At 35.3% G+C, this 13,383-nt stretch overlaps 2 protein-coding genes across 7 annotated transcripts; one reads left to right on the top strand and one right to left on the bottom strand.

Moving 5' to 3' along the window:
• Positions 1-4,355: 4,355 nt before the first annotated feature.
• LOC18031660 lies at positions 4,356-8,946 on the top strand. Of its 5 annotated transcripts, none has more exons than XM_024191401.1 (9): positions 4,356-4,559; positions 5,084-5,176; positions 5,268-6,056; positions 6,637-6,809; positions 6,965-7,064; positions 7,175-7,402; positions 8,124-8,296; positions 8,404-8,415; positions 8,541-8,946. In XM_024191401.1, the coding sequence occupies exons 3-9, from the start codon at positions 5,328-5,330 to the stop codon at positions 8,674-8,676; spliced, it is 1,551 nt and encodes a 516-aa protein (XP_024047169.1). In that variant the 5' UTR covers positions 4,356-4,559; positions 5,084-5,176; positions 5,268-5,327; the 3' UTR covers positions 8,677-8,946. The 5 variants fall into 5 exon arrangements, with proteins under 5 accessions (XP_024047169.1, XP_024047171.1, XP_024047180.1 ...); XM_024191403.1 differs by having other exon boundaries at positions 5,255-6,056; XM_024191412.1 differs by lacking the exon at positions 5,084-5,176.
• A 219-nt stretch (positions 8,947-9,165) lies between these two features.
• On the bottom strand, positions 9,166-13,341 carry LOC18032685 (putative G3BP-like protein). 2 transcript variants are annotated; one of them, XM_006420284.2, is made up of 10 exons: positions 13,025-13,341; positions 12,767-12,856; positions 12,523-12,657; positions 11,605-11,911; positions 10,897-11,162; positions 10,537-10,726; positions 10,180-10,301; positions 10,028-10,093; positions 9,683-9,764; positions 9,166-9,513 (listed from the first exon to the last, which is right to left on the bottom strand). In XM_006420284.2, the coding sequence occupies exons 2-10, from the start codon at positions 12,803-12,805 to the stop codon at positions 9,293-9,295; spliced, it is 1,428 nt and encodes a 475-aa protein (XP_006420347.1). In that variant the 5' UTR covers positions 12,806-12,856; positions 13,025-13,341; the 3' UTR covers positions 9,166-9,292. The 2 variants fall into 2 exon arrangements, with proteins under 2 accessions (XP_006420347.1, XP_006420348.1); XM_006420285.2 differs by having other exon boundaries at positions 9,166-9,510.
• Between the last annotated feature and the right edge of the window lie 42 nt (positions 13,342-13,383).

Raw genomic sequence — 13,383 nt, 5'->3', positions numbered from 1 at the left:
GACAAAATCAATATGGCAAGAATTATTACCAAAATAATTAAATCATCTTGCATCATCTTTTTCTCCTAGATCATGCTCAAATGATTATCCTCACAAGCTTCATCAAGGAACTCTCCACCATTCCTTGATTGTGGTACCTACAAAGAAAACATTCACGTTGTGCCCTTTGGTACCCAAATACTCTTGGGTCCTTGAGTGTTAGCAATTGTTCCTTTTGAAACCCAAACACATTTTACTCTATAATATACTTTTCTTTTAATAGGACAACCAAGCTTCATGTGACCGTTTTGATTACAATAATGCCATACAACTTGATTGTTAGTAGATGTACTCTTCACAAAGTAGTTCTTATAATACTTTTGTTTCAAATGTGGCTTATAACCAAGTCCTCCTTTATCAAACACATATTTTTGTGAATTAATCAAGTTATCCAACATCTTTTGTCCATTTGTAAATCTTAAAATAATCTCATTTAACTCATTGCTCTTCTTCTTAAGCATTTCATTTTCCTTTTTCAAGTCATCTATGTGATATTCTAGATGCTCATGTGAAGTGCTAGGTTTCTCATTTGATAATGCAACTCTATCATGCAATGTTTTATTCTCTAATTCTAGGCATGTAATCTTTGCACATAGAGATTCATTTTCATTTTTGAGCTCTACCATTTTCTTTTTAAGACATGCATTCTTTTTACCAATTTTCATCCACTCATCATACAATTCTTTAAACGCATCATGTAATTCATCATAAGTAAGAAGATCATTTACCTCATCAAGTTCATCATCTGATTCATCTCCAATTGTCATGAGAGCTAGATTTGTCATTTCTTGATGCTCTTCACCATCACTTGTTTCCTCATCGCTATCATCCCATGTGGCTACCATTGCTTTCTTCTTGAGTTTGTTGAGAAGATGACATTCCGGTCGTATGTGTCCGGGCTTCTTACATTCATAACAAGTGATTACTTCCTCCTTCTCCTTTCGGTTCTTGAGGTCTCTAGATTTTCTTCGCTCACCGGATTTCTTAAAAAGTTTTCTGAACCTCCTAGCCAGCATATCCATCTCCTCCTCATCCAGCTCGCTTTCCTCATCACTTTCATGTTTCAAGGCTTTGAGAGCAATGCTTTTCTTCTTCTCCTCATTGCCTCTTTCGGCTGCCAAGTCTTCCTCATAAGAAATAAGAGAACCAATTAAATCATCAATAGGTAATACATTTAAATCTTTGGCTTCCTCAATGGCAGTCCTTTTTGGTCTCCATTCCTTAGGTAGTGACCTAATGATTTTCTTAACTTTCTCACAATTTGAAAAGGTCTTTCCTAGGGCTCCTATAGTGTTCACTATGTCCGTAAATCTAGTGTACATAGAATACACACTCTCATTTTGTTCCATTTGAAACAATTCATATTGTCGAGTGTACCTACTAATTTTAGACTCTTTCACTTGATTTGTGCCTTCATAAACAACTTCAAGTTTGTGCCAAATTTCATTAGCACTTTCACAACTAGATACTCTATGAAATTCTTTCTTATCTAGTGCACAAAACAAGGCATTCATAGCTTTGAAGTTTAGAGAAGCTTTTCTCTTTTCCAATTCATTCCATTCCCTTGAAGGTTTTGGAATATCTTCCCCGACTTTGTTTTTAGTCAAAGGCATAAATGGACCATCACAAACAATTTCCCAAATATCATAATCTAAAGCTTGTAAATAAATTCTCATCCTAGTTTTCCAATATGGGTAGTCATTACCGTCAAAGAACGGTGGTCTAATTGTGGATTGTCCTTCCCTAAAAATTGAGTCATTATGGGTTGCCACGGATCTTTAACTCTAGACGGTTAAGTCTACACAAGAGCACCTCGATCTAATACCAAATGAAATACTAACTAGGCAACCCAAGAGGGGGTGAATTGGGATTTTAAAAATTATCCTAGGCAAACCACACAACAATTTAATCTAATGCTTTAATAAATTCGAAAACAATAAATTCAATAAAAGCACAATAATAAATGAGTAAGGGAAGAGAAAGCAAACTCAAGGATTTTTACATGGTTCGGCAATCCCCGCTTACGTCCACGCCTCCAAGCACACCGGGCTTGAGGATTTCACTAAGCTAGCCTCCCAATGCTTCAAACGCTTACAATTGACTTCCAAGGTGTCAATGGACTTTTACAACAAGAGATTATCCTCAATCTCTTAACCCAAGTGTATCCCAACACTTACAATCTTTTAACTTAATTTTACAAAAAAGATTACAAATGAATCTCTCACACACAATGTGTTTGATCACAAGTGAAAGTTCAATGTGTGAATGAATGAGATGAATACAAAGATTTAAAGCTCAATGAAAGTTGTATTCTCAATATTTTGCTCAATGATGATTGTTGGAATTCTTCTTGTTTGAATTGGATTGAGCTTATTTATAGTTGGAGCTGAAAAACTAGCCGTTATAGACTGTCTGCTCGAAAATGGTTCGCCGTTAACCATTAACGGTTAACCGTTTAGGCCGGTCAAAGTTACCGTTGGGTCAATTTTCAAATAAACGGTTAGCCATTTAGGCTTACCCTTTCGCCGTTAATTTCCAGAGATCTACAAAACAAATTTGATTTAACCATTCTTACTAAACGGTTCAAGGTTAGCAATCTGAAAATAATCGGTTAACCGTTTTCAGTAAACGGTTCACCGTTAGTTTCCAGAATCATCATTTTAACAATATTTTGTAGAACATGCTTTCTGGAAATTATCGGTTAGCCTTTTTTTAAATAAACAGTTAGCCGTTTGCTACAGTGATTGCTACATTAAAATTATTTTTTAAATTTATAGTTTGACCCCAAAACTTTATAAAATTATATTACGGCCCAAAATGTTATGAAACTTTTCACATAGGTCCAATTTCAGAATTTCTAAGAAATACTTTGTTAATCCCAAAACTTTCCGAAATTATGGTATAGCCCAAAATGCTATGACACTTTTCAAATAAGTCATTCTCCAAAATTTCAAGCAATACTTGTTTATTTCAAAGTTTTCAAAATTCTTTCAATTAAACCATAAACTTTGAAAAACAACCAATTTCATAAAATCATTTTTCCATTAAATATAAAACCTTTATAATGTAAAAATAATGATTTATTTAAAAAGAATATTAAATAATTTGGGCTTAAAAGATTAATCATTCTTAATCTTGTTTGTTATCATCAAAATCAACATTATGAAAACATATATGTTAACAAGAGAGAGAATGGTGCTTTTGGCAAACCCTAAAAAATCACAATAGAATTACTTTTAGATTTAGTAATTGCATTGTTTTTTTATTTTTTGACCAATTCTATTGGCATTATTCAAATTAAATTCAACATATCAGTGACCATGCATAAATGTATATTTTACTGTTCATTGGTTTAGCAGCAACAATAAATATTGTTGTAATGTAGTACAATTATATACATATAGCAAATCTATTCTAAAGGGTACATAAGCATGTGCAAAAAAGATACCAATATAAAGATCTTTCCTGGAATGTGGGGTAAGGATCAAATACCGGAGTAGGAAATTGATTAATGTAAGCTAAGGGTTAAATATTGTTATAATTTGCGGATTGGTTTGTAAACTAAAAATTTTTAATTCTGTCCAATTCACGAACTAACTAAATATAAAAATAATTTTACTACCAATCAAATTTAAAATTAAATAAGATTTAAATAAATTAATTGTTTAAATAAAGTTAGAAAATACATTTAAAGTTTCTAAATATAACACATCAAAACGAAAAAAAACCTCATTTGTTTAGATCAGTACATAGAAACTAACTATTTAGGAAGCTATATTGTTTATTTAATTATTTTTTATTTTTTATTATTATCAGATAAGATATAATATAGTGTTAATGTAACTATATTTTAATTTATTTATTTATTAGTAAGCATTAATGTCATATTTATAAGTTTTATTTTTAATTAAATAAATATTTTTTTTTATAGATTCATAAATTTTTATAAATTTACAGAAATAGATATGTATCAATCCACCAATTGCGAATTATCAAATTTTTAGTCCAATTCAATCCATTAATTTATAAATCGAATTTTTACATATCAAATTTTTATAAATCCAACGTATTGAATTGATTTCTGAACACCCCTCCTTTGTCCATGCTTCATAAGATAATTGAATGTTCAATCACCCATACGTGCACAAAAACTAACACACCGCAAAAAAATAAATAAATAAATAATTACAGGAAAAATAGTTTACATAACATTATTGCTCAATTACTCACAATTCACAAAGTCACCATCACTTTTAAGAGGATCACGTTGAACTGACACCTATTCATGGAAAATCACACGCGTCACTTTCTTCTTCTTCAGAAGCAAATTGAAGCATAAATATCAACAAATGACACCTAAAGAAAAATAATAAATTCCCTTCAATCCAGAAACCAAAAAGACCAGATCTCTCTGCAAAAGTCTCACCGCACAACTCACTCATCTGTCATAAGGGTCATTCTAAACTCAGGGAGACGCCGGCCTTCAATTTTTATGAATTTGCACTTCTGAAGGCCTAGACGTAAGTATATTTTATTGTTTTTTTTTTAATTATTCATATGATTAATTATAACATAAAACATTACCCTTGTAACGCACGCAAAATTACATTATTTATTAAAAGTTATGTCTGATTACTTACAAATGACATTTTGGTGACCTCATAGATGGTTACCAAGATAACTGGATATAAAGAAACTTTGCTCATCATGATATCATGTGATATGATAATTTATAATCAAATGTTGCCAACTTTTGCTTTCTGGTTTCTGTCCTGATATAGAAAGCACCCAAAACAAAACTAATTTTCACGGGGATTAAGAGAGAATCCCCCTTTACTTAGAATGGAATCACGTGCATCCTGTTATATCTTATTTATCGACTCACGACATTCAAGCAAATTATAATTTTAATCCCACCTCCATTTGGTAAAGGCATCTTGGAGCTTAATTAATGCAAGAAAGAATCAGTTTACTTGATAAAAATAAAATAGTTACTTTCCTAGTTTCTTTCTTGCCCCATTTGCAATTCATTGTGTTGTTGCAGCATCAAGCATTTCTAGTTGTAAATCATCTTGTGAAAATATTTTTATTTGCGAATTCACATACAAGAGCGTGGGCATGGCAGAGAAATATAACGGTACGTGTTGTATTATTATTATTAATATTTGACTTGAGGAGATTAGATTTAGATATATTTTTTGCTCATCATTTACAGCTCATACGTGCAGAATTTTTTACAATCTGAAGCAAAGTACAAAAACAGATCACTTTAAGTAGCATCAAACAGCATGCTTCTAAGAAGCTCATCGACCCCAGTTAATATTGGATCCCTCGTGTCTCCGAGCCTCTCAGACAGTCCTGACAAGGATGTAGAAGAAGACACCAACAGGCTTAACTCAACTACACTGTCATGCTGCTCACCTCCAACCTCCCAAGAAAATTGCAGTTCAAGCCTTAAAGGCCTTCGAAGAGCTTCTTCGGATGGAAACTTGAAAGGGTTGGCACATAGTCATAGTTCTTGCGACATAGAAGATCAGATTCGTTACTTGTGTGCGCAGAAGAAGTCTTCGTTTTTACATAACAAAACCAACAAAACCATGTTGAGGTCTGCGCCGTCTTTCGAGATTTATAGTTCTGTTGATGGAGTAGAAAGTGAAGAAGTACCCTTGACTAGGACTGTAACAATTGGAGAGTGTGTAGATGGTTCAGGTATTAGCAGTGGTGACTTCAGTTTTGGGAGTAAAAAGAATATGGGGCTGATTGAAGAGGAGGGAGAGTGTGGGGAAGAAGGATTGAATGGGATTGGAGAAGAAATTGAACGGCCGGTTAGTCCTCGTATGTATCTGGCCACGGGACTCGGGATTAGTGTTCCTGGTTTTGATGATGCCGGTGAAGTTGTTGATTTAATTATGCCGAATTTTGATGATAGAGCAGAGGCTGAGGAGTATTATAAGAGAATGATTGATGAATACCCCTGCCATCCTTTGCTTCTACGAAATTATGCTCAGCTCTTACAGGTGAGCGGATAATTCATTCTCTGCTTTTCTGATTTTGGTTTAATTTAGACATACTGATTTTAACTTGTTTAAGCAGGATTCAATTTCAGCTGTATATGAAGGAAAATTCTACTTTGTATATTAGATGAGGGATAATATATCCAAGGATTATTTGGGTGCTGAAGCTTGTTTTGAAGATAGATTTCAGGGTGTTTCGAAATGGCTTGATTTGTAGTTCACAAAGTTTATAATTGATATTTGTGGGAGATCATATATCTGCAAAGCAATAAATATTTTTTTTTACGTTCTTTGAATCAGGCAACCAACTGAAAAATTAGGATGATGTGCAGATCTCCATATTGTACTATGTATGCATCTGTTTAAGAGTAGAACCATCATTTGGTCTATGCTTTCTAGTTTTCTGATTGTAATTTAGTGGTTACTGGTAAATTCTACATTAAAAAAAATTAATTAGCTTTAATCTGCATAGAAGTTTTTATTTGTTGAGCTTTAGTTTCGCGGAAATCTCATACTTTGCACCTGAAAACAAAGCAGGGATTGTAACTGTTTAAAACCAAGTTTTGTCATATTTTCCTAACAGAAAAAGGGAGACCTTTATGGAGCTGAGGACTACTATAATCATGCAACAATGGCAGATCCTGGAGATGGTGCAAGTTGGATGCAGTATGCTAAACTGGTTTGGGAGCTCCATCGTGACCAGCATAGAGCCTTGACATACTTTGAACGAGCTGCTCTAGCTGCTCCTCAAGATAGGTGAGTACTCACGTAATCCGGCTGCCTCAACAGAAATGCCTCTTTAATTTTACTTTTTGAACAGCTGAGTGACTCTGAATTTGGCTGCTTCAACTTCTAGGGAGTATTATTGTTTTCACTTGTCCAAAATTTAACCTTCTGTATCTTGTCTTCAGCAACATTCTTGCAGCTTATGCCTGTTTCCTCTGGGAAATGGAGGATGATGGGGAAGATGATACAGCACAAGAAGAGCACATTCAAGTTCTACCTATTCAAGTAAGGACCTTGGTTTATGAATTGTGATTGCTTAACAGTGAGTCCTTGTTTTTTCCTCCTTGTAACTAATGGTTGAACAGGCTGTAATGCTTCTATGATATTTTTCTCAGATAGAAAGAAACAATTTGAATAAACTTGAAGACTCAATTTCTAATAAAGAAATTGAGCCAGTTAGCCCATCCTTGCGCATTGCAGCAGGGCTCAGCATTGACGAGAGAAATTTTACGGCAGCTGATACCAACAGCAGTGGCGATCTTGAGGAGTATCTCAAAAGGATGGTTGACGAAAATCCTTGCAACCCTTTGGTCCTTAGGAAGTATGCTCAGTTTTTATATCAGGTGAGATGCATGTTCTCTTTTCAAGAATAACTCATGGACTTCAGCCGCATCATTCTTACCTATATGTATGTTCCCACAGACATCCAGCTAGTCTACTTTGTTGGATTGGTTAAAATGTAGCACTTAATATCGTGTTTTGAGGATATTAGAAATAGAATCCATGCTCTAGGCCTAAAGAATGTTGATGCTTGAGTGAGGCATCTGTTAGAAGGATCTTCAGCTTTCACTACAAAGACATATGCAATATTTGATAAAACCTGCATTTCTGTGAAAATGCAATCGATTGTTATAGCATGTGCAGTTGTACACTCAGGTCTGGTACTTGGTGATCAGAATATTTATGGATAGAATTTATAGCGGGCTCTAGCAAACCAGGTAATTTCTTCTGGGCCTTTATCCTTTTCTTAGGGTCATTAGGATTCAAGATGAAGCTATCTCCCGTAAATCATCAGCATGTAGGATTTCACGCTACCAAAATCATATTCTCTGAGAAACAGAATGACTAAGTATTTGCAGGATACATTTTGTTTCATAGAGGGATTCAGAGTTTCACACATGTTCAATACAGATCCTAGCGCTGCCCTGTGTTATATCATAATATTTATCTCTGAACTATTTCTTATATGTTGATTCTTTTATGCTTAGACCTATTAATTATTGTGCATGTTCAGATTGATACCTCTTGATTATTTCGATTCTCTTATTTGGTTCTGATTGACAGTCAAAAGGAGACCTTGAAGGAGCAGAGGAGTATTTCTCGCGTGCCATACTAGCTAACCCAGGTGATGGTGAAATCATGTCACAATATGCCAAATTGGTGTGGGAACTTCACCACGATCATGACAAAGCGTTGTGCTATTTTGAGCGAGCGGTTCAAGCCTCTCCTGCGGATAGGTAAAAAATTCTTGCAGAATCACCATCCCATTATTAATTGTGTTTGTATGACCTTGATATTCACTTTGCTCGCCTTGGTTCTGCAATGTGTCCATTTTCTTTTTCAGGAATTGCAAAAGGTCCCTTTCTGTGACAGGAATCAAAATATATGCTTGTGGAGACCTAGATTCAAGTGTTAATTAGAAAAGATTTGTTTCATTATTTAATTTGACCGACTCTCGGCCTGTTGCTTCTTTGTTTGCAGCCATGTTCTCGCAGCATATGCTTGCTTCCTCTGGGAAACAGAAGAAGATGAAGATGATAGCAAAAGCAGTGATCAGTTTCGGCAGGTTGCTCCCATCCGTCTAGGAGCAGTAACAACAGCAAATGTTTATGCCTAACAAAAAATTAGTAGCTCAGCAATCTGATTCTCAAGGCATCTTCAGTGGCATGTGATGACATTTTGGGGATCAAAGCCCAAGCAAACAGCGATAAGTATATTAAAATAACTTTGGTATCCGTCTTTCTTGCTTCGTACCAACAAAGAGAAAAATATATCATTAGAAGAAAAATGCTTATTGAAGGTCATTTAAAGGATCATTCTATTTACCAGAGTCGGTCGCTGGTGTTGTATTAATACAAAACAAATAAAGAAAGCGGGATAACATTTATGATAATTGTTTAAGCAAAACCTCTGATATGAGTTTGTTGAAACTCAAGGAAGTTACAAATAATGAATAAACAAATGAAAGAAATAGGAAAGAAAATGCTTAGATTTCACTTGGAACAGAGAGCTCTCAATGGAAGAACACATTTTGCTATTAAAATATAAAAAAATTTTATCAAACAAGGTAAAATATTGAAAAACTTCCAAGACAATAAAACCGACATACTAAAATCAATGTTACTTTATGAAATTATCTATATATGATGGCGCCTGAAACCAACAAAGGTTAACGCGTCAGAGTTGAATGGTTGGACCCAAAATTTTGATCTATTCCCTTTGTTTAAGAGCATCTAGAAATTTCTACTCGGATGAATTCTATCCACTTCTTGATACTTGGTGACTGAGTGTCCTCTATCTTGGCGCGGGGACGGCCTATAGAAACCATTTCCTCTCGGTCTATTGTAGTCTCTGTCACCCCCGTCATAGCCACCTCCTCTACCATAACTTCTTGAGCCAAAACGCCCCCGCGGAGCATCCGTTAGGTAGCTGCCTCGGCCTCTCCCCCTTCCTGCTACAGTTTCAATCATTAGAAAAACAAAAGAACAAGCAACAAGGAGCAAAGTTCAAACTCAAATGCCATAGAACATGGGCAGGAAGGGGAAGAGTATACTCAGCCCAGCGTAGCATTTTCCAGGTGCATTATATGGCAAGAGTATACCAAAAAAGAGCAAAACACATACTTCCTCCTCGAGATGGAATATTGCTGTTCGGTCTACGCTCCTCAATATACACCTGTCGCCCTGCAACTTGTGCAGAACCCGCCTGCATAATATAAAAGGGATGCAAAAGAAGTCAATATACAAAATCCAGTATTCAGGGTCCTGTCGAAACAAAGTTCCTAGTTGAACAAACTAATATCAATTTTTAAATGAACCACAAAACAACAGAAAGTGAAAAAAAAAACACCCAGGTTTCTTCCAATTTTAGTTGTTAAAAACCCACCCCAGGTTCCTTCCTTAGACAGAGAGAGGGAGAATGGAAAAGAAAAAATAGTAGTAAAATTAATGCCACATTAAAATGCAAACCTCGACTGCATTGCGAACACCAGTCATATCTTCAAACTCCACAAAAGCATAGCAAATACCAACATCCTACGAATATGAAAAGAATTTTAGAGTGTTAAGTTCATAAAAAAGGATGTTCCAATACAGCCCAAACACAAGGCAAGTAAACGAACCTTGCGACTCCGGATTACCACACCCTCGGAACTGAGTTCACCAAATTTTTTAAACTCCTCCGCAATTTCAGATTCAGATACACTAGGAGGCAAGTTTCTCACATAAACCGACTTTATTTCTTCTGAAATCATGCATGGACCCAACATCAAAGATAAAGAATAATACCTTTAATAAATAAATTCAAACACTTAGACACATATTCACGCTGTAAAAGCAATTAAACGAAAATTCCTTTATTTTGTTTTTTTTGGGTTCAGTAGAGGGATTTAGACTTCAATTTTTTCTGTAAGGTTTTGTCATACTATGATTCCCTAGAGCATAAAGTAGATACATAATTATAGCAGTTAAAAGATGACCTTCATCTTCAACAGCTGAAATTTCCTCCCCCGTGTCAGCCCAAGACTTTTCATATGCATATGACGAAACAGTTTCTTGCTGAGTAGTTGGCTGAGAAACATGATTCCAGTCTGAAACAGGTGATATATTCTTGCTAACACTAGGCTGGGGAGTAACCGAAGGGGTAGATTGTCCTTTAGCAACCCGTAACTGCCAATAGTTAAGTGGGAAAGTGAAAAAAGTTAGTACTTCTGTATCAAGGAATTCCCATTCAATAGGCTACGGATACGTACACACGCAAGCGCACACACAACCACAATAAAAAGTAAACAAACAAAAGAAATCAAGAAAATATGACTACTATGTGTATTAGTGATTACAATTGAAGCATAAGTATGTTTTTGAGGCTCTCCAACAGGTTCCTCAACAGAAGCAGGCAGGTAATCTTGTGCAGCATTAACTGCATTTTGAAGTGAACCATCCAACTCTTCATCAGGACTGTCCTCCAAAATATTCTCAGACTCAGGGACTTGCTGTAACCTTTGCTCTGGAAAACCGTAGTCGTCAATTAGACCATTTTGTTTGACATCAACAGGAGACACATATTCCCTTGCCTGGATTTCACCACCCATCAAATGGTTCGGTACTGTCAACAAAAAAGGGGTTTCATTTTATAAAACATTTCACTAATTCACAATATCAGAAATTTCTACCTGATATTTCGGAGGAAATATTTTAATATGAATCAGCACTTAGGCATAAGCAGGTCACAATATCAGAATTTAGTAAGACAAACCATTTTTTTCCAACTATTTTTCCAAGGACACCAGCCGCATATTCTGATAACCCCAGACAATAATAAAGTGCATACATAATTCACATACATAGCATGCAGAACATTCTTGCTGATAACCAAGAATAACAAAAATGAATGCAAAACATATAATCATTAAGATTCCATAAAATTATATGATAATATAATTCAATAGTCAGTATCGCTTCTTTGTAACAGCACAAAAATCCCCTTATTCTGCCATGCGATGCCATGACAAAGCCCTAAAACTGCACAACTCGTGATATACAGGTACCTGGTTCTGGAATAGTCGCAGAGGCACTAAGCTTGGAATTGAAATTGCTATGGGCTAATAAGACTGCTGGATGGTGATGAAATTGTTCCTCACCAATGAAGTGAAAAATATCATTAAGAACAAAGTAACCTTTCTCCTGAGGTGCAAGGAAAAAAGTTTGAACAAATTTCCTCCTCGCACTGAAATCTTTTACTTGCACAGAACCAGAAACCATCACAAGAACACCTCCATTCCAAGATTCCAGGGAATGAGCCGTCTTGATTTCAATTCCCGAATAATTGAGTGACATGATGAGTGAGTGGATTTGCTGCCAAAGAGAAAAGAAAAAGAAAAAGAAAAAATTAATGAAAAAAATCCACAACGTTTGCCTCTACAGCACACATAAAAGTTTTCAATTACATGTATTTAAAAAAAAAAAATCAATCAATGGACACTCTGGGTGAAACCATCTCATATTAACTGGACAGCTAAACAATTAAAAAAAAAATATGTAAAGTCCCAAAATATAAATTCACAATGATTTTCTAATGTATTCACGTAATGAAGCAATTCATACAAACAATACCTAAATGTCTAGCCATTAAAAATAAAATGAGCCCAACATTATCATTTGTATAATTCCCTCTCTGTTTCAAATTAAGATGCTTGAGGGTCTCGCATCAGAATGAGCACCCCATTTATTATCAGCTACCTATATCTAATAATAGTACTTGCATTCCAATTATAGACTTAATCCTAAATTTTCACAATAAAGTACAGCAGAAGAGCCATTGCCCAACCATTAAACCTGAAACAACAACAATGCACTGAAAAGCTACAGCAATCAAGAGCATCCAGCAGCAACCCAATTGACCAGTCAACATTTCAATCAAACAACCCAAAATTTAAACAAAAACGAGGGAAAAAAAAACAACATACCAGCATAGCAGTAGCAGTCTCTCTAGTGTCGCCATCAATTCGAAGCATGGTACTGGCATCACTGTAAAATTGGTGAACAAAATCCGGCTGTTGCTGTAGTACCTGATAATACTGCCCCACGAAGTAAGTGCCCACCTGAACCAATCACACAAAAGAATTAAATCCAAAAAGGAAAAGCCAATTGGAAAAAAAAAACAAAAAACAAAAACCCAAATAGATAAAGTGGAAGCAAAAAAGCGGAAACCTGAGCAGCGGTGACTGGAATAGGAAATGGAGAGGCCATTTTCGAAAGCAAAACGTTAAACCCTACAAAACCCTAGATCCAAACCAAGATCTGTAACCAAAAAACAAAAAATTCAACAACAAAAGTTCTTATTAAGCATACAGAGATTGTACTTCAAATATAACCATAACCACAAGCAACTGGGAAGGGAAAAAAAAAATTCTATCATTGGTGTGGGGTTTTGTCAGACTCTCAGATAGATAAAGTAAAACAAGATACCTAGAGGGATAGAATTTGAGAGAAAATCTTCTCCACTGATTTTTTTTTTTTTGGTTTTATGTCTTTCTTTGGGCTTTTTGTGTTGAGTTTTTATTGCTTCTGCTTCATCTGTTTTCACTTCTTTCTCACTTTTTTATTATTCATTTTCTGTGTCTGTATCTGGGTTTTGGTTTTCCTTTTTTTTTTCTTTTCTCAGTTTTTGTTTTTAATATTTTTCGACCAATAAGAATTAGGCATTTAGGCTCATCATGAGTAGTGGCAGCCACAATTGGTGCAAAAAGTGTGCCCAAATGAGAACTTTCGCACACTTCGGCTCGTCTAGTGCTGTGTGAGTTTTCCGCCGGCCGCTCTCTCTCGGC

This window comes from Citrus clementina, unplaced genomic scaffold (genome assembly GCF_000493195.1).
Source record: "Citrus clementina cultivar Clemenules unplaced genomic scaffold, Citrus_clementina_v1.0 scaffold_9, whole genome shotgun sequence".
NCBI classification, from domain to species: domain Eukaryota; kingdom Viridiplantae; phylum Streptophyta; class Magnoliopsida; order Sapindales; family Rutaceae; genus Citrus; species Citrus x clementina.
The sequence above is the reverse complement of the archived record's forward strand: the minus strand, read 5'-3'. Positions and strand labels throughout refer to the sequence as shown.